The sequence below is a fragment of the Lynx canadensis genome, chromosome C1 (genome assembly GCF_007474595.2).
Source record: "Lynx canadensis isolate LIC74 chromosome C1, mLynCan4.pri.v2, whole genome shotgun sequence".
Classification (NCBI taxonomy): domain Eukaryota; kingdom Metazoa; phylum Chordata; class Mammalia; order Carnivora; family Felidae; genus Lynx; species Lynx canadensis.
The window spans coordinates 143,947,413-143,972,268 of NC_044310.1; the positions used below are offsets into that span (position 1 = coordinate 143,947,413).

The following is a 24,856-nucleotide window of genomic DNA, read 5'->3' on the forward strand; positions in this document are numbered from 1 at the left end:
GAAAACTAACTTCAGGGTTTTGTTAGGTCTAGTCCAGACTTTACATTTAGCAGAGGAGAACTATTTGGTTTAAGAAGTTGATTTCTATTTTTTAAATCAAAAGTTGTAGCACTTGGTTAGTTTATTTGAAGATAGTATCTAGAATTTCTTTAGCATACAAAACTATCCACCTTTAGTTATTTAACCAAGTAGATTTAAATCTGAAATGTTTAAAAGAGAAATCTATTATACTGGTATACAATTTGTGGGATTTTTAAGTCCTTCTTATTTTTTTATTATTTTTTTAATGTTTATTTTTGAGAGACAAAGAGAGGGAGAGAGACAGAGGGCAAGCAGGAGAGGGGCAGAGAGAGAGAGAGACACAGAATCCAAAGCAGGCTCCAGGTTCCTAACTGTCAGCACAGGGCACAACGTGGAGCTCGAACCCATGAACTGTGAGATCATAACTTGAGCTGAAGTCGGACGCTTAACCGACTGAGCCACCAGGCACCCTTTATAAGTCCTTTTCAAATCAAATGTATATCTGAATTTTTTTTAATGAAATTATGTAGACACATACCATTTTTTAGACAGCTCAGTAGAATAGCTACCAGCAACATGCAAAGGCTGCTGGACAGATACCAAATCTATTTGGCAATCATTATATTCACTATTTCTCTAATTCATCTAATTGTAGATGAATAGATGGTGTACTATGCTAAAATTCACTACTTCATTTTTAATAAATCATTTAGGAATTATCTTATTACAGGTAAAAGTATTTATCACCCAGGATTCTCATTCTTCAGTAGTCATGGCTGCTCTTAACTAACATTACATTGAAATTAAGAATAGATATATTTGACATTTCGATATTGCTTGCAGTCACTGATGCATGGTATTTTATGTTACATTTAGCAATAACAATTGAGGCTCAGGGCATTTATGAGGTGTAAATGATGGGAAGGGAGGAGTTGAAATATAGAGATAGCTTTGACTTCAATTATTCATTATAGTTTAAAAAATTCTTGGTAATAAGGTTGTTGTTCAGAATCTGTTTAGGTAAAAAGAGGAGTTTACATTTTTTTTTTGAGTGTGTGTGTGTGTGTGTGTGTGTGTGTGTCTGTTTAGAGAGAGAGAGAATGAAATATCTTATATAAAAGAGCACTAACTGTACAAACCATAATTATATGGTTTAAAAAAGTACATAAGTGGTTGATTTGGGATAAAAACTTGCTTATGAAGAAATTTTATTCAGTTATAATAATGTTTCATAACTTGATGGAAGTTTAGCTTATACGAGTGCATGCATTTATCAAAGCTTGGGAAATTTACATTTAATATTTGTGCATTTCATTGTATTTACATTTTACCTTAAGAGAAAAAATTGATTAAAATTCAAACTCTAGTTAATAAGCATGCTGCAAAGTTTGGCATGACAGAGGGTATTGATACTTTGAAACTCGTTAAAATAAGATGGATATAGTGTGCCTCACATGGGGAATAAACATGCCAGAATAACTAGGTAAGCAAAGGAAAAAAGCTACTAGTCTTACCAGATATTGAAACATAGTATAAAGTTCTGTAAGTGAAAGAGTGTGATAGTGGGGTATGGGTACACAGATAAGTGGAATGAAATAGAAAGTATAGAGATAAATACAAGAATAAATTGAAGTTTAAATATGATAAAAGTGACATCTGAGATCGCTGTCCTAGTGCTAATAAGTGAGGCTGAAAACAACCAGTTAGTCATTTGGAAAAACATGTAATTAGATGTGTGCTGCACAACATACAAAAGAATAAGCACCATATCGACCAGCAATCTAAATTAAAAAACAAAAAACAAAAACAAAAGCTGACTTCCTCCATAACCTGGGTGAAGGGATATTCTCTATCTGTAATTATAGTGCAGATACAATGAAAAAAAATTGAAATATTTGCATGTATATAATAAAATTTACATGGCAAAAATATAAGTAAAATGAGAAGAGAAATATCAAATAATAGAAATAATAACATATATCACTGATAAAGGATTATATCACTATAAGGTATAGGTCAGAAAGATCAAGGAACACAAAGCAAAACAAATAAGCAAAGAAACAAACAACAAAAAAGCCCTTCAATACAAAACTGGACAAGGGTGCCTGGGTGCCTCAATTGGTTAAGTGTCCAACCCTTGATTTTGTCTCAGGTCATAATCACATGTTTCATGAGTTGAGCCCTGCATGAGGGCTCTGTGCTGACAGTGCAGAGCCTGCTTCTCTCTCTTTCTCCTTCTTCCCCTCCCCCATTTGTGAGCACTCTCTCTCTCTCTCTCTCTCTCTCTCTCAAAAAAAAGAAATAAAAAACTTAAAAAAAAATTTAAGTGGAGAAAACTAGAACAGTGACTTGCACACACACACTCACACACACACACACGCATAGATACAAAGACTATTAAACATATTGAAAGATGTGTGACTCCATTCCCAATTGGAAAAATGCAAGTTGAAACTACTTTGAGATATCTTTACTCACCTATCAGACTGGTGAAAATTTAAAAGTTTGCTAGTACATTCTATCTGCAAATCTATGGGAAAACAAAAATGGTTGAACATTGATGATAGGAAAGCAAATATGCTCAACCTTTAGAATGAGAGATTTGCCAATATCTAGTAAAATTGTATGTGCATTTACCTTTGAATCAGCAATTCTACTTTTAGAAATTTGCCATGAGAATGCACTTTCAAATGTATGAAAACGTGCATGCCCAAGATCTATATTAAAGGCAATAATCATCAGTAGATGGCATAACTAGCAGATGAAATATATATAAAAAAAACAGAAAAATATACAAAATCTCAAATTATCTTCTCACAAGCTCTTTATTATAATGAGAAAAACACTGTACATTAGAGAAACTTGGAAGATACCATCCTACTCAAGTGATCATTGTTAACATTAGTAATGGCACATATCAACATCATGTGTCTTATACTATGGTTCACTAAGAATGGCACAACACTTTCTTCAACTGTGTCCTTATCCAAAATGGTCATCTGAATCTGATAATGTGAAAACATCAGACAAATGTCCCTTCCCCTAAAATGATGTGCCTATTGTTGCCATTGGTAACAATGGCTAGACTCACTGAAAATTAATGTGAAGAAAAAAAATTTCATTTCTTACTTAAAACCAGGTGTGGAGAAATATACAAGAAGAGAAATTCATGATGCATACAGTCTTTTAATTGATACTTAATTTAGCAGAAATTAAACCTTGCAATTATTATTTGGCATTTTTAAAATTTTATTTTTGTAGGTAATGCAATTTTGTTTCTATGCTTTAATTTCTTCATTTATTTTACACATGGGACTTTGATCTTAATTTTGTTCTTTTCATGGATTTAAAATGGTTTTGTAAATATATATAACATAGGGTATTAAAATTTTATGCCAGGAAACAAAGTATAGTTCCCTGAAGCATTTCTTTAGTGTTAAAATCCATGATATTCAATGTTGTTGGATATTTTAAATATTATTGAATATAACTTTTGTTTTTTGAGAGGAAGAGCAGGAGTGGGGGAGAGGGGAAGAAGGAAGACAGAAAGAGAGAGAGAGGGAGAGAGAGAAAGAGAGAATATCCCAAGCAAGCTCCACACTCAGCATGGAGCCAGATGCGGGGCTCAATCTCATGACCCTAGGATCATGACTTGAGCCAAAATCAAGAGTCAGATGCTCAACTGACTGAGCCACGCAGGCACCCCTATTAAGTATAACTTATGTTGATTTGTATGTATATATATACACATATTGATATTGATATATCAATATTGATATAAAATTATATCAATTATATATTATATCAATATTGATATAAAAATATATATTGATATAAAAATTAATATATATTAATAGATACAGGCATAGATAAATATATAGATATATGTTGCTTTATAGTAAATAAATCTAGAAATAAATGAAAACATTATCTGAGCCAAAGCAAAAATTATCACAAAGCCCACATACTTGACTCCATACATGTCGACTCTCCACATTGAGGCCAAATAAAATGCACTTACCTCCTTAATTTTTGCTCCACTATTCATTCTACCCCAAATTCCATCTAAAGATGGAACTTTGCCTCTCATAACAGAACTAATTGTCTTCATGGACAGGATAATTAAAGAATTTCTAGGCTTAGGGCATCCTTACAGAGTTGTCCAGTGTGTGCACTGCACAAAGATACCCAGCTGAAAGAGTAGATACACTCTGCTTATGATTTTGGCAAGAGGCCATGTTTCACTGGAAGAAGGAGTGCCTTTTTTTCTGGGCACAGAGTCCTAATTTATATAAGAAGGAAAGGAGAATAAATGTATAAAATTTATCAGTATTTTAGGACAGTGAACAATTAAATATCCCTGAGGAAAATATGAAGTGTGACTTGAGCCCTACTAGAATATGTGTGACGTCTTCAGCAAAGAACGCTGTCCAAATACAAGGAATTCTAGAGATAGAAAGAGATAAAGGCATGAGAAAGCTTTGTTTCCTGAAGGAAATTTGAGATGTTCAGTATTGCTAAGAGTTAAATGCTGTAGTGAGAAGAGAATGTAACATCAGTGGGGCTGAACCAGATCTAGAGGAGCCTTTAGATTTTAGCATTAGGCAATGAAGGCAATGTCAAAAACATTTGAAGAAAAGGGTGGTTTTTGGATCTGCATTTTAGTCTGCATTGAGGAAGATAATACTACGGGGATCAAGAATGTTCCATAAATGCACCGTTTTGACACTATGCGATAACTATAAGGAGAGGCGGTGGTCTATGGAGAGGGCACAATAGCAGGGAAGCATGAGAAAGACACTAAGGTAGGAGTCATCAGGATTGGTAACTTGTGATGTCATCATATCACCATCATGTCAACATCAGAGTTTCTCGCTTTGAACCTGGGTGGATGGTGGTTTCATTGTCTCAGAGAAGTGAAAAATGTGAGGTTCAGCATGGGTCAGTTGACTCGACATAAATGATGGCCCAAGCAAAGCTTGGTTTAGAGTCCAAGTCTATTGTTATAAAAATCAGTGTTACTTTCACTAACAAAGGTAAGAATTTAAGCCTAAAAATGGCAATAGTAAGTAAGTTTGTTGCAAAGTCACTTTAATTGTATTTATCATAGTCAATAAACATGGAATTGTTTTCATTGTTAAATACTTTCAATAGCATGAGAGAGTTATACTGAGAGATCACAGAAAGGGAAAAAGCTCATAAATTCATTTTCCAAAACCCCAAAGGCCACACACAGCACTTACTTGAATGTATTCTTTTTACTTTTAGCTACAGAGTTGAATTATAGTTGATTTCCAAAATTTAGGAGAATTCTTCACAATAGAAAGAATATAAAACTTGCTTGAATGCTTACCACTTTTATGTCCTGGAAAAAACAAAAACATTGCTTATTAATTATTAGCATCATAGAAATAACTCCAACAGTAGTGTATGATTGCCATTTATTTGATAGAAATTAGATCTCCTATAAAGTTTTGTGTTTTTGTTTTTTTTAATATAAACTAGATGTCAACTGAGTGTACCTAGTCTGTTAAAGTCAAGATCAGGTTAGCTTAAACCCCAAAAGAATAATGTGTGGAAGTCCAGAGCCCCTCCCAATAATTGTTTAGTTTCCGGGTGAACTCTGCTACTTTATCGTTATTTCTGTGACTGGTTTCTCTGTTCTTCTCAGCATAATCCAGATACAAAATGGGCCTCTTCCTCAAAATAGAGACAAACTCACTTAACCACGAATGCAGTGCATTTATGAGTAGGGTAAACGTAATGGACAATAGGAGAGGAGGCTGGAGTGCATTACAACATTGTAGTCAAATATGAACTTTAGACGTAACTCATCTTTAAACTATCCTCTAGGTATCACACCCCTGAAGAAAGTCTGCTGAACTCTTTAGCTTCTCATCATTTTATTGCTATCTCCTCTCACTAGTCCCTTTTTACTACTTTCTTAAGTATTTTCTACCTGGAGCTCCCACTCTTCTGGTGCAAAGCAGTCTTCTCTCATCTCCTTCAAATAGTTAATTATTTCCTTTGTTTCCTAGAAATGCATACCTTCAGGCTCCTACTTGCTTCCCAGGTACCTTGTCTCAGAATTTCCCCTAACAAAGGCAGTTTCTTTCCTAAGGGGGGAAGGACATTATTCTATCAGGAAAGAGGTAGAATAGCCCCTTTTTAAGTCAGAGTTCCAAGGTTTGAAACTGAGTTCACAACTTAGAAGCAAGTTATAGGAGTCTCCCCTTATCTGTGGTTTAGCTTCGTGTACCTGAAGCTGACTTTAAGTTACCAAAGCAAATAATCCTCCTTATGACATATCATCAGAAGGTCAATTGTAACCTGACCCTAGGTCATGGTACCTGTGTCATACATCTCACTTCTTCTCATTAGGTAGGCATTTTATCATCTCACATTATCACAAGAAGAAGGATGACTATAGTACAATAATATATTTAGAGAGAGAGAGAGACTGCATTCACATAACTTTTATCACAGTATATTATTATAATTATTCATTTTTACTATTATTGTTAACTTCTTATCATGCCTAATTTATAAATTAAACTTTATCATGGGTATGTATGTGTTGAAAAAATCTTAGCATATACAGGGTGTGGTATTATCTACGGCTTCAGGCATCCACTGGAAGGGTCTTGGGAGGTATCTTCCATGGATAAGGGGAGATTATTGCATTTAACCGATCTGAACACTAGGTTCTTGACTTATCATTATCAAATGGGAATAACAATATAGCTAGTTCATAAGAAATATTATAAAGATAATTAACTGCCAATTCCATAAAAGGCCACCAGAATAACCACCACATTGACAGACAGTCCTAGCCATCTTGCATGGAAGAGGCCAAGGTGGACATTTACAGAGATTGGAGGTCTGGGCTTTAGTGGTTGAAGACTGATCTTTCAATGCAGGAATCTTACCGAGATTGGTCAAGTTAAGTGATGTAATAGTTTAGGATTGGTGGATACAATGAGGAGTCTTGAAGTCAATTGATAAGCAAGCCATTTGTCTAGTTAAGTTATGTACGATCCTGAGAAGACAGCTGAGCAACCTATTTTCCTTAGAAGGGGATTGTTTGAACAATTTATTGTTTGTATCCATTTATTTTCTGGAAGCTCTTGAAGCATGCAGTCAAGCTATTTATGAGTTTATAGCCTTGTCACAACTCTGATAGCAAACCTATGTGGTTGCAGAGGTTTCAGTTCTCAGGGTCAAATGAGAACATAAAGCATATAGTACAGTGTCTGCTGCATGATTAAGAGTTTAATAAATGTTCATCACTTAGTACTGGTTATCTTATTATGATGTTTCTTAAACCAGGGCTTGACTGCTGGAGGAGATGGCCTAACCCTGGCTGAGGAATGCGATATTTGATAATCAGACTAACCCATAGGGTGAAGCAAGTAGTGGGGTAGGAGGGGGGAACACAAGTTGCTAGATAGTTAGTTCATGGATATTCAAGAGCAGGCAAAAAGCTGAGATCTCAGCAGACAGGCAGAACATGCCCTCGGAGTTTTTCCAGCAGAAAATAATAAGCAGAAATTAAGGTAAGTAAGCAGGAAGATTAGCAGGCAGCCACAGGCAGTCAGAGAAATTTCAGATTAGGGCAATAAATGGTTTAGAAGACTAAAGAAGACTAAAAGAGAAGGAGGCAGGACCTGAATTCCACACCACTGCACTAGACAAGCAAGTAGCAGTTCTCAAGCCATGGCAGTCTAGACACCAGATCTGTTATCGAAATGGCACTGGAAGTAAAGGATAAAGTGGCAGGTTGGCCACAAAAACTAAGGACAAAAGACATGTTATTAGAACATGGCAATGGTCAGAATCCTATCAGCAGAAAAGCTGACCCAAACAATTATGGACACTTTATCTGTAATATTCGAGACAGTGCTTAGTAATATAAGAATAGCATAATAGATTGAATTCACATAATCCCTTTATAATTTCATGTGCTTTCTGTAAAAGTACTGCAATATAGAAATGACAGCAGTCTTCGTTCGATTTAGGTGATGACAAAACCAAAATTTAAGGAGTTCGCTCACAGATCCTATACAGCAGAAGGGGGAGGCAAACATAGGTTTCCAGACACAGAGCTTGCTCTCATATTCCAAATAGGAATGATGTTACCTATGTTAGAGGGGACTGTATTATAGTACAATGACGTGCAGATCAATTTTCTTACACTCTTTCCCTTCCCTATTCCTAGCTCATTTATTTGCCCTGGCTCTAGCAGCTAGAAAAATAAAACCAACTGAAGATTAAGGAAAAAAAAAAAGTAGAAAAACTGGTATTTCTACACCTCCAGTTCAGATTATAACAATGCAGAGGTACAATCGAGAAGTCGATCTGATAATTCATACAATAGCCTGCCTCATTGTGTAATTTTTATGCAGCAGCCCTCCATATTAAATGTATTTTGTAACATGCAGGATACTAAATTCTGGAAAGGCAGAGATACGTCATATTAACCTTCCTTCTTTTGAAGAATCCCTGAGTCTATTGAATTAAATAGCTATATTGTGAAAAAGGATAATATGTCAAGAGGATTGAGGCATACATGAGGTACGAGGCTAAGGAAGGGGGCTGAGTGGTCTTCTCTGAGATTTGTGGGAGATGTAGAAAGAAATTCCCTAGCTTTCTGTTCCTGTTTCCTATAGCATGACACTCTCCTAGCCGAGGTCCTTATGACATATTTAAAACAGAAGGCAACAAATATAGGATATTTGGAAAGGCTTATTTCCCAGTAACCCTCCCTCTCCACCCAACTCGATACTTCAAAGAGCACAGAAGATGCGAGGAGAGAATCTCATAGCAAATAGGCCAAGGATGAATACAGGGTCCAACCAGATTTTAAAATAAAGGTGCTTGGGACGTATGAATTTTAAACACAAATTAGTCAATAATTATGACTTACAGGAACTTACTCTTGGAAGGTTTAACACAACGTACATATAAATCAACATATAGAAACCTATGCAAAATTAAGTGCTTCGTTTTACTTGGGGCCCCAAGCTGTTCAGTTATGAAAGAATCACTTTGCTGTTGCCCAAGTTTTCTTTGGACGGATGCATTGGCGAATGATGAAATTTCCCTGTGTGAATATGAATTTTAATGATTGGGAAACATAGAAACCACACATAATTCTGCAAGGTTCAAGGCAATTCCCATAGCTCTTAAAAATAAGAAGTATATAGGGGACTTGTATTGTAAGTCTTTATTTTTAATTACTATTATTAATCTTCTTGATTGAGGCAGTAAAAGGTAACCACTGACTCACTGAGCAGCAATTCAACAAGTCATGCAAACTACAATGTTGACAGCCTTTGTAGTCCTAAATGGATTGTGTCTAACTAAACCACTGTGTAATTACGGATCCTTTGTGATTTCACATTCTCCTCTTATAGTCAATTTTTCTTTCTTTGATGTGGCATGTTGTGTTCAGTAACTTATCTGAAAACATCAATATGGCTTTGAAAAGGATAAAATCAAATTGTAACGGTCTATGTTCCTATAATGTGTGCATAGCCAAGGGGAAAGATGGTAAATAGGTATGCTATTTCATTGTATTTCCATGCTCCCGACATTGGAAATATGATTCTACACCCACATTCTCTCTAAAGAAGACCAACTGGATTTATTTCTCATATATTTATAAATCAACAGCTGGTACACAGCAGACTGGACCACCATCAGTATACATTCAGGTGACAGAACACATTGTAAATGAAGTGGAGAAGACTTTTTGACTCTAGTGCTTACAATTACAGGAAAAGTGCCTATTAATTTCATCTGATATAACTGCAAAAAAGAGCTATATTAACCTTAAGCATCTAATTTTAAATTTTTGATGTAAATAAAAAGGTTTTACATATATTTATATATAAATATATGTGTACATATACATACACACACACACACACATATACATATTTAATATCAGTGTTTCTGTTAAATAACTTTAGGCAACCTTTCTTAGCTTTGGCTGCGCATTCAAATCCCCAAGGGATTTTTAAAATCTCGTCGCACCTGGCAATCAGAATCAGAATCTCTGTGGTTGAAACCCATAGGTAAGTATTTTTTGGTAGCTCATGGGTTTATTCCAGTATGTAACCAAGATTAAAAACCATAGATACATTATTACAGAATTAAAAAGAAATAATCTTTCACTTCCTCTCAAGTATTATAGATTTAGAATGTCATAATATAGTATAAATATAAAACACTGCTATAATAAAACTTATGATTTTACTGGAATACCAGATTTCAGGAACTTCATCTGAGTAAATGGGCATCAAATATTCCTCTCAAATTGATGAAAATTGCTATTGCCGTCTGCCACTTTTACTCTCAAAGTTAATTACATATACATTGTATTCCCACAATAATGTCAATTTTTGCCAATCCCATTTAGATGTTTACATAAAAGAAAAATAATGTCTCCATTGGACAGATTTATAAAAGAATATTTGGTCTCTATTTAATCTCCATGAAAACTGATATTCTATGCAACGTTTTAATCGAATAATTCTAGGGGAATAGCTATTTCTCTGATTTAAAGATATATGCTTGAGTGTAAGATTAAGGCATATTTTTAAATTCAAATGTTTTTTCTAATATTGCACACACCAATAATATCACTTAAAACATTTAATATAGCATATAATATGGGGCAGAAACATTACTGTTACTAATATTATTAAATAATAAAATTTATTATTATTATTATTATTATTATTATTATTATTTATTACTTCAGTATGTGGAATACTGAACCAGTTCTGTGACTGGAGGCTTGGACTCTGTAAAACAAAGGCTTGAACTGGTTAACATTTGAAAGTTGTTTCCAAATCCACCATTTGAAGATTCTAGGTTTTATGTGTAGTGCACACCAAACAAGGTCTGCTGCACATGTCAGATTACCTACTTTAATCTTATTATGTAAAAGATGTAAAGGCTGAGGTAGACAGTGGTGAAATAATTCTTGCCAACAAAGAAGTCGTTTGTCATGTCTCAGGAGAAGAGGTTCTTAGAGAGGTCCAATCTATTTAAGTACTTACCCCACCTCCATCATACAGGTTTCTTGTTTTTGTTTTGTTTTAAATTATTTCTTATAAAAGCAGTGAGTTGAAAACTCTGACAGCTTAGATATGTAAAGGCATTAGAAAAGAAGGAAACTAAAACTAAACACCTTTAAGTACCTTTTCTTGGCTAAACTAAAAAATATTGGGGGGCACCCTGGGTGGCTGTTGGTTGAGTGTCCGACTTTGACTCAGGTCATGATCTCATGTTCTTGTGTTGGAGCCCTGTATCAAGCTCACTGCTGTCAGTGCAGAGCCTGCTTCGGATCCTTTGTCTCCCTTCCTGTCCCGCTCACAGTCTCTCTCTCAAAAATAAATAAACATTAAAAAAAATATATTGTATTTACCTGTTCTAAGATGTACCTTTTTAGTTTTGCATGTCTGAAATCAGGATGAGTTTTACAGTCAACAGTTAGTTACATTCATTGCCTACCAGGTGGCAGTTGTTATATAAGCAGTTGTATTTCTTAAGCTTGTACAAACGAAAGTGGTCATGGCTATTCACATAGGCGTACTTCATCCAAGCTACATACATTGTTTGTACTACAGGTGCAGAGGTTAACTGTCATTCAACATATCTTGAGAAAAGTTACAATCTGATTCAATATTGGAAAAAAAAAATGTGGGCAAAGAAAGGCAAGGGAACAGTGGCAAGTATGAAATTTCATACCAAAATATTTATTGTTGGAGTAACGACCACAACTCTGTATTTTCTTGTTAATCAACAGCTGACTGATTTATATAGCCTTGCTTCTTTAGTATGTCAACCAGGAAACAGCAGGGACAATATCACCAGGATCTCATTAGAAATGCAGAATCTTGGGCCCATCCCAGAACTACCGAATCAGAATTTGCATTTTATCAAGATGCCCACCTAATTGCTTTGCACCTTAAAATTTGAAAAGCACAACTTTATAGTGCCAAGAAAGAGAGTCACAAGATGAAGCTGTTTTATATTTTGTTACTGAGATATGTGCTAAATATATGCCTCTCATATGTTAAGCAATGTAACCTCAAGCTGGAGACCGTTGGACTAGATGAAAGAAACTTCAAAGCCACAAAAAGCTGGTGTGACTGATTCATAAGCAAGCATGACAATATTGATAGAAATCTATGTCCAAATAAGTTTAAAGGATTGTTCTGTAAGCTCTATTTTAGGTTTGAAATAGATTCTAATGATAAAAAAGCATATGCTATGGTTTATTTGATAACTTGCTTTTCTTTCCTAGGGATACACAAAATGATAGTGTATCTTACTATAGGTGAAACAATAGATGTGATGAAGTACAGGCAATGGTAAAGGTACAGTGTAGAAACCATGGAAATAATGACTCCCGTTCATAAGCATCTATGCATTTGAGATAACAGGATAACTGATATTGAAAATGATTAATTTGTATAGCTTAAGAATTATTCTTATTATTCTAGAAATTGTTTTATTATCACACAAAACTTTCTTTGCTTAGTTGTTTAAATAGGAAGGAGAGGAAGAATTAATAAAAATATTAGACATTTTATTTTTATGCTACGTTAAATAATGATACAGTGGAAATTTTCTCTAAGTAAACATAATAGTTGCATTAATAGTAAATTAGTTCATCGTAACTTTGTCACATATATTGAATATAAAATTAACATTTGTGACTCGATTTTTAACCACAAAAACAAAGCATGATAGAAATAGTTTAAGAAGCTGGATTTGAATATATGCTTTTCATTTTAAAAGATTTATCTATGCGCCTGGATGACTCAGTCGGTTGTGTCCAACTTCAGCTCAGGTCATGATCTCATGGTTTGTGGGATCAAACCCCACATTGGGCTCTGTGCTGACAGCTCAGAGCCTGGAGCTGCTTCAGATTCTGTGTCTCCCTCTCTGTCTGCCCCTCCCCCACTCACACTATGTCTCTCTTTCTGAAAAATAAATAAACGAAAAAAATTTAAGGGGCACCTGGGTGGCTCAGTCGGTTAGACGTCTGACTTTGGCTTGGGTCATGATCTCACGGTTTGTGGTTTCAGGCCCTGCATCAGGCTTGTGCTGACAGCTTGGAGCCTGCTTGAGATTCTGTGTCTCATTCTCTCTCTGCCCATCCCCTGCTCATGCTCTGTCTCTTTCTGTCTCAAAAATAAATATTAAAAAAATTTAAAAAAATTTTTAGATTTATCTAAATGTCTCATCCATTCTTTCTTTGTTGGCATTTAGAGTACAAAACATACAACATATATGCTTATATAACATAAAAAAAAGTTAACTTAAAAGAAATCACTGTTTTTCCAATGATAGCCCTTACAGATAAACACTTTTCCTTGTGTTAGACCAATAATTGTTGACTGTTGGACTGCTTTCAGCCTGATTTTCTAGTTTTATTTTTTATTGATGATGATGATGATGATGATGATGATGATGATGGTCTTTACCATACTTTTTGCTTAGCATGCTATTTCGTTGAGGCAGAAAAATGGAGGTTTGAGGAAAATCATGGAGAAAACATTTCTGATTTACCAGGATGGCTTTCTGAATTCATTTAGCGATAGGCTTCCTGGATGCCCAAGTCAAATGCTGATGAGACATATAGAAACCATTTCCATCTTGCCACCAGAATGGGAAAAGAAGACTGCAGATCAAAGTACTTTTTCCCATTATATTTTGATTTTCCTCAATACACAATATATTCTATAGTATGGATGATAATTTATTTCCAAATAAATATATGCAGAAAAATGTCACAGTTCAGGTATAGTACCTTCTTACCTGACTACATTGCAGAAGGCTTCACTGCGTAGATGATATTTTAGACCATTTTAAAAGATGATTAAAGTCTCAATAGTCATACAATCAGTATGTCTTTAATTATATGCCTTACCTCCCCCATTTTATTGAACTTTTTTCATTCACCTGTGAAGGAGACTAATTTTGACAATGCTTATTTTGTGTCATATATTAGATCATTCAGGAGTGGCAGGAAGTATTGAGTTCATTTTATTTTATGGGATGATTTTAATTCTCTAGCTCCTTAGAATATTTTACATGAAACAATCACCTAAGGTGAATAAGCTTCCATTCCTATTTCATATACCAAATGGCATTTTTTAATGACTTTTGTAATTTTATAATATTATAATTACAATGGCTTAAATATCTGAATGTTGACAAGTTGATGGAGTAAGGACCATCTACATGTTGAACTTGGGATGATCACTAGAGCACCACACATACCATTTATCCATGTGTATCTTCTTAAGTTTATTTATTTTGAGAGAGAGAGAGAGAGTGACAGGCACTGACAACACAGAGCCTGATGCAGGGCTTGAACTCAGAAACTGTGACCTGAGCCAAAATCAAGAATCGGATGCTTAACCAACTGAGCCACTCAGATGCCCCTTTTAAACCTTTGTTAAGTTTATTTATTTATTTATTTTGAGAGAGAGAGAGGGAGAGTGCAAATGTATCTTTTTAGATTGCTCAAATACTTAAATCTGGGCTTCTTTGGATTTCTAAGAAAAATTAAAAGTTTTTCTCAAAACATCAAGTTCTAAAAGTAATGACAATTATGGCCAGTCTGTGTGACTGGCAGCATCTGAATCACCAGGAAGTTTTTTTAAAAGACAAATGCAGAATCTCAGGCTGCACCCCAGACTTACTGAATCTGAATCTGCATTTTAACAAATCTCTAGGTGATTCCTATGCACACCACACTTTGGGAAGTGCTGGTAGCCTATTCCCTTTCCTCATCTCCAGTGTTGATTATAGAGTACTAATTGGGAATCTGCAAAGTAAATCTAGCCCCTAAACCTTTCCTTCAAATCAGACATGGTTTATAGCATTCTCAAACTGAATGGAAAACACATATGCCTCAATTTTAGAACAGAAAAACAATCTCAGTTTTACATGCTTTAAAACCCTGGGAACATATATCTGTTCATGTTCTTATGACTTTTTGAGCTATATGATAATCTTTTTTCTAAACAAGGAATAAAATTATATCCAGTCAATGACTTCATATCTCCCTGTTGTACCCTAGACTTCTATTGAGAGTCTCAGAATGTTATTTTAGCTTTCTTAGCCTTGTGGAAATCATGTTGCTTTGTTCCCTACAGGAATTAAGATAAAATATTAGTAACCATGCATATTTAATTTTCAAAATGCCAAGTAATTACTCAAAGCATTTTAAAAAGGAAAATTATCTTAGATAATCATGAAATGTTTCCTTAGTAAGGGGCTATCAAGTCTAAAGTTGTGTTATCATGGATATTCTTTATTACAATGATCAGAATGAAAAATGAATTTATTAACATGTCTCTCTTCTTTCTTTTCCAGATGCAAGACAAAGGTCTACCCTGATGAACTTCCAAACACAAGTGTAGTCATTGTGTTTCACAATGAAGCTTGGAGCACTCTCCTTAGAACTGTTTACAGTGTGATAAATCGTTCCCCACGCTATCTGCTCTCTGAGGTCATCTTGGTAGATGATGCCAGTGAAAGAGGTATAATTATTTTTCCTTCTTAATAGAAAACTTTATTATGGTCAAAAAGATAGCTTGGCAATGATCTGTATTTTCCTTGTAATTACATGAGTCCTGAAATCACCTGTCAAATTTTCATCACTGTACCTGGAACTCCAGGAATATGAAACTAATTCTTTCAGTTTCTCCCATGATTCCATTTGGTCCATACTAACCTAAGAAATCAGCCAAAATAATTTTCAAAAGTGTTTATTTTTTTCCCAACTCAAACAATCAAAGGATTGAGCCTTAGTATGACTTTTTGGACATCTATCGTGTTTTGTTTTGTTTTGTTTTGTTTTAAGTGCAGGTAAAAGTGAAATAACTTATAATTAAGAAGTCTCTGTTTGTCAATGTGGCCCAATTTCTAAATTAGAGTCTGGTATATTAAGGTCCTATAATGTCCTTATCTTTGCCAGATTTACTGATAAAAATCTCTACATATCTATTTCACCTAATCCAAAAAAAAAAAAAAAAAACATGTTGATAGAAGTCTGCTACCATTTCTGTTTGCTGAATTCCATCTGGGTAGTAGTATTTCTGCTATGTCTTAAAATAGTTTCAAAACTTTATCAATTCTTATTGCACATTCCAGATTTTCTCAAGTTGACATTAGAGAATTATGTGAAAAACTTAGAGGTGCCAGTAAAAATTATTAGAATGGAAGAACGCTCTGGGCTAATACGTGCCCGCCTTCGAGGAGCAGCCGCTTCAAGAGGGCAGGTCATAACTTTTCTGGATGCACACTGTGAGTGCACATTAGGATGGCTGGAGCCCTTGCTGGCGAGAATAAAAGAAGACAGGTAAGAATTCATGTGTTACATATGCCTGGGTTTTGACTCGGCCTGTTAGGACAGTTCCAGGTGCCAGTCAAAACTTCTCTGTAAATTGCTTTTTGAGATTCATTTTCTAGCTTTAATTTTTTTTAACGTTTCTTTATTTTTGAGAGACAAAGAGAAACAGAGCATGAGCCAGGAAGGGGCAGAGAGAGAGGGAGACACAGAATCCGAAACAGGCTCCAGGCTCTGAGCTGTCAGCACAGAGCCTGGTGCAGGGCTCGAACCCACGAACCCTGAGATCAGGACCTGAGCCAAAGTCGGCACTCAACCAACTGAGGCACCCAGCTGTCCCTTCTAGCTTTTAAAGAGCACCCCTCCTCCACTGAATAAAGACCTTGGCTTATTCATGCTGAATATGAATATTTGATTAAGAAATAGTCAATAATCCAAACAGTAAAAAATGTGTTGAATATTCATTTTGTAAGGTGATGAAACTGAGTCCAATCTGAAATGGTGCCATATTTTATAAAATACATTTCAAAACACCTGATTTCATCCTCACAAGCACCCCATGAGGTAGGCAATGTAAATGTTCTTGTGTGTACCTAGTAATAGGGAAGGATGAAGAAGTGAAGGAGCTTGACCCAGTTAGTTATTGGAAGTGATGGGAACAACAGTTCAGTTCTTCCCATTCCTAGACCAGTCTTCTCTCTACTAGTTCACTGCCTTTATTCAATGTCTTATTCAAAACCACCTAGAGGATCTTAAAAATGAAGACACACACTCACACATTCCATTGGAATGAAATCATGATACAAAAAATTATAAGAATTTTAGTTATATAAACGATGTTGTCAATCTGTATACACAAATTGTAAAATCCAAAAACTTGAATAATACTTTATAGAAATTAAGAACCCTCATACTTACCTGCAATTCTTTCTGATGATGATGCGGTCAAGTACAAGCTTCTTTTGTGGATATTCATAAACATTGATGATAAATGATTATAATTCTTAAGCACCTAATGAAGTCACCTATGTCGAATGCTCTCTGATATAATAACAAAACATCTGATGACACCTTGTTTGCGTAGTCATTTCACCTACAGTAGAAAGGTCTTCTTAGAGTTGAAGTTTTTAATTAAACATCCAAGACAGGGGCTGCTTAGTGTGAGCTAGTCCAGCTACATCAGGATTTGGTACTTGCCAGGAAGATAGATGGAGGTTGTTAGTAAAATGGGCCATAGCGGTTGAAGAAGGCAGTGGGAACCTTTTATTCAGCTGAGTCTTGTATACAGCTAGTAACATTTTCCAGTCTGTGTATTGTCCAATATGCACAGGAGGGTGAGACTGGCAAAGTAAAATGAACTTAGAGCATCTTAAATGCATTCCCTGGCAACTTTTCATACATTTTGCTGCTTTTTAAAACATGTGTTTCATATTCAGCTTACTGAATTTTTTATGCAATATTCAATATCATCAAGAATAGATCGTTTATTTTTTAATGTAACATGTTTAGATTGCACTTTCATATAGTGAACTCTAATGTTTGTCCATCTTATAAGTTCTAAAGTTGCCACAACTAGATAATAAAGTCCTGTTCAAAGTTCTAATTTTGCCTCCCTAAAAATTAAGTCATTAAACTTAATGAAGAAAGGTATTGATTTTGTAGGGACCAGAGTTACCAAGAAATGTTTCCAAGGCTAGATAAATCCTATTGATTTCAGAGAACTCTAGGCTTTGGCTAATTGTGTGGAATAGAAGACCTAATTGAAAAATGAACATTAGTGGGGCACCTGGATGGCTCAGTCAGTTAAATGTCCCACACTTGATTTCGGCTCAGGTCATGATCTCACAGTTCATGGGATCAAGCCCTGCATTGGGCTCTGTGCTGACAGTTTGGAGTCTGCTCAGTATTCTCTCCCTACCTTCTCTCTGCCTCTCCCTCACTCACATGCACACATGCACACTCTCTCTCAAAATAAATGAATAAATGTTAAAAAAAATAAAATAAAATGAATGTTAGTGATACTGGTGTTACAAAAACCAGGATAAATAATGGACAACATTTATTTGCTTTCCACATTTATGGGCTATTCAAAAGCATATTTGTATATTTACCACCTAGTAAATATGAAAAATAAGCTCTGGTTTCCAGAACTAGCTCCCAGCAAAGCAAACTTGAGTAGACCTTAACATTTGCTGTAGAGATGACAGACTGATCCCATAATGCAACATATAAGCCAGGAGTAGAGGAAGACTGAGGAAAGCACAAAATGGATTAAAAGAATATCTAATCTTCTCTCAAGGTGAAAGTCTCTTACCCTAAAAAGCCAGCATCGAGAACACAAAATCTCCTGTCTCTTCCTCTTAACTTTAAGAAATGGGTCATGAGATAAAATGCCAGAAACTTAAGTTGCTTATCTTTCCCTATTTTAAAATACACAGATTGTTTACAGTAAATTCCAAGATCTAGAAAGGACACACTTAGAAATTGTCGAGTCCCTAATATCTTTCAGAGGAAACATTTACTTACACTGATGTTCATTATTTTTATTGTTTCTGTTTGTTGATTTTTATTTGTTTTTTTCCAGCAGGTATTTTCCCATGAAAAGAAGTTTAATTTTTTTCTTAAAACTATCTGTTTAAACTAACTTATCCCCTTTCAGATTCAAAATACCAGGTCTAATTAGCCATCATCCACTCTCTACTTCCTGAATGCTATTGTTTTTCAGTTGGCCCTAGCTAAAATGATGCATAATATCAAAGCAGCTCTACTAATCATGGTGTTGGTGGAAGTTTTATAAAAAAATAGACCACGTTCATCCTGCTGAGTTAGTACTTTAGAATGCATTTGGAAATCAGCTTGAATACCAATTAGTACATTTGATTAGATTATAAATGATAGAATGAAGTAGAGACTGTAAAGAGGATGTAGTGAAAGGAAACGATTCCACAGAGAGAAAGGATAAAATTAAAATAAAATCATATTAAAGTCACAAGATGATTAAATTTCAACTAGTCAGCTATACTGAGTTTGAAAAAGCTAATGTAGTGTTTAAATTATTATTTATATGTAAACTGGTTTTGATTTTTCTGCAGGAAAACAGTTGTATGCCCCATCATTGATGTGATTAGTGATGATACCTTTGAATATATGGCTGGATCAGACATGACTTATGGGGGCTTTAACTGGAAACTGAATTTCCGTTGGTATCCTGTTCCCCAAAGAGAAATGGATAGGAGAAAAGGAGATAGAACATTACCTGTCAGGTACGTAGCTCATATCTTCCAAAGGATAGCATGTGTTTTCCTATAATTAAGGAGTATTATGATTTTGTGCTCATTTTTAAGTCTTTTAAAGGCATATACCTTTTATTCATATACACATTTACATTATCACCGCTTACATAATTATCTAAGAATCAATGACAGTATTTAAATTTAGTTTAAATTAACACAGGCAAATTTAACTATTGGCAGAAGTGCCGAATTTCTCTTGAGACTTTGTATATTCTTATGTTCAAAATATATTTACTGTGAATTTTCTATGTGATAGATATGTGCTAGCCTTGATGCTTCAGGTACATATATATCTTAGCTAAATGTGTATGCTTTATAATAGAGTTATTCTCAAAATTGAAATAACCAAAAATGTTTTGGCAAATACTCTAAATTTACCAACTTCAAAGAGCTATCTTCCTTATAGATACAAAAGAAAGATCCAGTTGGAAAATTTTAATATATTAATGATTATGAAATATTTATTGTTTGTACTAAATTAATTTAAAAAGCTACTTAACGTGAAGTATTTATTCATAAATGTGTTTACTCTTAATACAAAATAAGAAATATCATATGCATCTTTAGTTGCTTAAATAAGCATTACTCACTTTATTAACACAAAATTACCACCTTCTTATTTTACTATATTATTGTGTACCTCTTATCTGCAACCAACAATTGATTTCCTAACAATATATTGTAGAGGGAGTTCACTGATTTAGCTCTTTAAAAACGAATTTGGGGGGCACCTGGGTGGCTCAGTCAGTTGAGTGTCTGACTTTGGCTCAGGTCATGATCTTACAGTTAGTGTGTTCAAGCCCTGTGTTGGGCTCTGAGCTAACAGCTCAGAGCTTGGAGCCTGATTTGGATTCTGTGTTTCCCTCTCTCTCTGCTCATCCCCCACTCACTCCGTTTCTCTCTCTCTCTCTCTCTCTCTCTCTCTCTCTCTCTCTCTCTCAAAAATAAAATATTAAAAAGAAAAAAAAATAATAAAAAATGAATTTGGAAAATCATTATTTAGTTTGAACAATAGAGAAAAGCCCCAAAACAATATGTATAAACCATTATCTAAACAAGAATGTCTCCTAACCTACTGAAGAAATGACTTATCCATTGGCAAGACTAATTATCTAATGATTTTAAACTAACTCTAAGAATTGGCTCATGGAAAAGAACAGCTCTGTTTATTACAGAAGAGTTAAATATTGTGCTTGCTAATCCTCTTGAGATATTACTACATGGAAGGGAAAAATAAAATGTGCCTCCAAACAACTGCATGAAGACATGAAGTTATTATGTCAATATTTAAAGTGTAACTTAGTGATCTTCAAGTCTTGCTGTAATCTCCACATTCACCAAGTCTTATGGATCCTTGCTCCTAACAGCTTGAGCAACAGCTTGAGTTGCTCATTTTACCATTGTTTATTTGAAATCCTGTTTTCCCAGATCATGGTTTCATTTAGTGTTAGCTGATTTTTCAGCTTTAGATTCCATGTGAAAACTATCAAAATACTTGGCCAGTACACTCAAACATAATGTGTTTATTCATTAAAAAATGAAGCTTAGGGGAACCTGGGTGGCTCAGTCAGTTGAGCATCCGGCATCAGCACAGGTCATAATCTTGCAGTTCATGGGTTTGAGCCCCATGTCAGGCTCTGTGCTGACAGCTCAGAGCCTGGAGACTGCTTCAGATTCTGTGTCTTCCTGTCTCTCTGCTCCTCCCCTGCTCACACTCTGTCTTTCTCTTAAAAATAAATAAACATTAAAAAATGTGTTAATGAATTTTAAAGAATATGTGAGTGTGCTCATTGTTTTCTTAAGTGCCTTGGCAAAAGACATGCTTCGTTTAACTTATTTTCTTACGAAGTCAAAAGGTAGATAACTAAGAGGTAGCCAACATTCATAGTAAGAAAATACTGATATCATTCACAAAGGTAAAGATCTACATAGAAATTGACCATTATTTTTCATATTTCATTAATTAAAACAAAAAAGGAAACATCCAACTTGCAATGTTTTAACCACAATTTGTGTGCTTTTATTGTCGTAACATGGAGACCCAATAAAAATCTAAGAATATTTTATCTATTTGCCTCAGTAACTGCACAATATTTCACTTTCTAAAATGCTGAGGGAGCTGGAACAAGAGAAACAGAGAAACCTCAGTCTTTGCTGAAGTTTCCAAATTTTTATGGCAAAAGGTTAATTAATTCATGGGCTATGTTGTAACAGCCTGCAGGTAATTTTCATCAGCATAGCTGTAATGTGAACTTTCTTTGTACTTGTAATCTATTACTTGAAGACGTGATCATTTTTCTCACATTCGTACAAACAGATAAATCATCCTAAGGTGTTGAAGACACATTTTTTTTTCCTACTTGATTAACGGAATTCTGAATAGCTACAGTGATTAAAATGGGGTTGAAATTTTAGTTTTCTTAGCAGAATGCTTCATTTAAAATGTCAGCTGTGACAGAACTTTCTAGTGACTATAATTGGCTAGTTAGTCATCATTTAGAAATACAATCATGCATCTGCATACATAGAGAACCAACTTGAACTTATGACTTAAGCTTAGTTGTACCACATTTAAAGTAAAGTTTATAATGGTTATATGTATTATTCTACTGTCACCTCTGGGCTTTGGTATTTTCATTTGGATATTAAGTGGAGTTTGCAAAATACTTGGTATTTGTGAAATTATGAGTACGGAATAATAGCACACATAATCTTGAACATTTAGTCTTCTTTAATCAGTATGCTGTCCTTGACATTTCAGTAGTCCTATTATGTGACTTTTCAGTAATATCTCAATTATATGTGCAACAATAGGGTAATCAAATTGTTACACTAGAGGTCATAAACGGGGAGCTTATGTGTCAGACATGCTTTGTAGATGTGTTTTTTTGGCGTACATAGTTTTTTACATTAAAAAAATACCAATGTTTTAAAAATGAGATGTTCTAAGTAAATATATGAATTTTTAGCTATTCTTGAAAAGACAGAAGATCTTGCTACAATGGTCCTGTATTCTTACTTGGCACCATCCGGTGGAGTTAAGTAGAAGCTACCCTTTAGAAATGGCCCGAAAGGTTAACCCAGTGCCCCACCTCTATTTTTTGTGTGTTTCTGACTCAGAGGCTGAGGATCAGTGTCCATTTGTCATCATTCTTATACTTACGAAAATGTTTTGGTACCTGTGTCCCAGTCAAAAGCCAGAGAAATATGCTTATTGCAACTATAAATCTTTTAAATTTATGACCTTGGGGTGCCTGGGGGGCTCAGTCAGTTAAGTGTTTGACTTTGGCTCAGGTCATGATCTCACCGTTCATGAGTTTGAGCCCTGCATCGGTCTCTCTGCTGAGTCCATTCCAAATCCTCTGTCCCCTTCTCTCTCTGCCCCTCCGCTGCTCATGCTCCCTCCCTCTCTCTAAATAAATAAATAAACCTAAAAAAAATAAAAATAAATAAACAAATTTGTGACCTTGACTTCCAAGCTACTGCCTAAGAAATACCTGAGTTTGAAACTCACCAAACATGTTAGCCCGGTATGAATATGCATCTGCATTACCTGAAGGAATAGGCAACCTGTAGCAAAAGTTATCTGGTAGTGCAGATAATCTCCCAAATGATTTCATTCATTTGGGGGTGCATGCCGTTTTCCAGTACATGTAATTTTCGACTTGATATGCTTCTTCAGGCTATTAAAATGAGTTAGGTTACATATGCAAATACACATGCCATCACACTGTTGAGCACTGTGCTAGGTTCTGTACATACAACGATGAATCTGGCTGATTCTGCCCTGATGTGGCCCACTGGCACTGGCCATGTGTATGCTAGACAAGAGAATGAGGCCAGCCTAAGTGGCCAGAGTGTTGATGCACAGGAGTTAGACTACGTCAACAGCTAGAGTGCTATGTGCTTCTGGAAAAGAATCTGGCTTTAATCTTATTGGTGGTTTTAGTCTCTTAATTTATGCCCTGTCGTAAATCCTCAATAAGTCCTCAATAAATAAATAATAAAGTTATAAAGATATTAGATTCTACTTTAATCTCTCATTGATTAAAATAGATTATTAATTTATTAAAAACCTGCCAGTGAGGGGTGCCTGAGTGCTTCAGTTAGTTAAGGGTCTGACTTTTTATTTCGGTTCAGGTCATTGTGAGTTCAAGCCCCGACTGGGCTCTGTGCTGACAGTGTGGAGCCTGCTTGAGATTCTCTCTCTCTTTCTCTCTGCCCCTCTCTCTCTCTCAAAAATAAATAAGTAAACAGTAAAAAAAAACTACCAGTAATTTATCAAGTCTGTATAACTTTCTTTATCTTTTGTGTCTTGCCTTATGGACTCTTTTACATTTTGTCCTTATTAATATTCTTAATAAGACTTCATCCTTACGTGGAGTACCATGCTCAATATCTTTCTAAAGTAAAACAAAGAGTTTTAGATTTTCTTCTAATATTTGCTATCATAATAAATCAAACATAGATATAATGATGAGTTTTATTCTTTACATATTTTACTTACTTGAATATCCCTTTTTATTAACATTTGTCTGATATTATAGCTTAATTTTTCTCTCAATTGGAATCAGGAGTTTATAAAGAAGATCAAATAAATTAAACATTATTAATAATTTCTCAGATTATAATTACTGTTCCTTTACTGTGAAAAACTCATAAGATGTTCACATATATTATTTCCTGTAACCTTCTGGAATGATATCATTGAAGAAGCATTGAAGCTGGCTTTGGAAGATCTGGGTTTTATTTAAAAGCTACTCCAATAAGGAAATTACCCATTCTTTTCAATAATAAAAGGAAAATTATCCTCCCTCTCTTGTTTAACTCATGACGTGCTAAAATATTAAATGAGAAATATATTTGAAAAGAGTTATTTAAAATTTATTTCTGATAATATACATCACAAACATATGCATTGCTTAAGAAATGTGACAAGTATATGGAAGTATAGAGAAGCAGAAGTATTTTGTTATATTTCCTTCCAGAGTGTTTCTTTTCAGATATGTTTCTCCACAATTTAAAAATTGATATATTATGGGGCTCAGTCAGGTGAGTGTCAGACTTCAGCCAGGTCATCCCCTCACGGCCGTGGGTTCAAGCCTCCGTGTTGGGCTAGATGCTATCAGCATGGAGCCCATTTCAGATCCTCTGTCCATCT

The 24,856-nt window shown here is 34.9% G+C and overlaps 1 protein-coding gene across 1 annotated transcript in view; it reads left to right on the top strand.

Annotated features, from left to right (window-relative positions):
• GALNT13 (polypeptide N-acetylgalactosaminyltransferase 13) overlaps positions 1-24,856 on the top strand; it is a 560,096-nt gene that overhangs the window by 316,474 nt on the left and 218,766 nt on the right. The window contains exons 5-7 of the mRNA XM_030327372.1: positions 15,427-15,593; positions 16,207-16,414; positions 19,495-19,665. Coding sequence (XP_030183232.1) covers positions 15,427-15,593; positions 16,207-16,414; positions 19,495-19,665 — 546 coding nt within the window. The remainder of the gene's footprint in view (positions 1-15,426; positions 15,594-16,206; positions 16,415-19,494; positions 19,666-24,856) is intronic.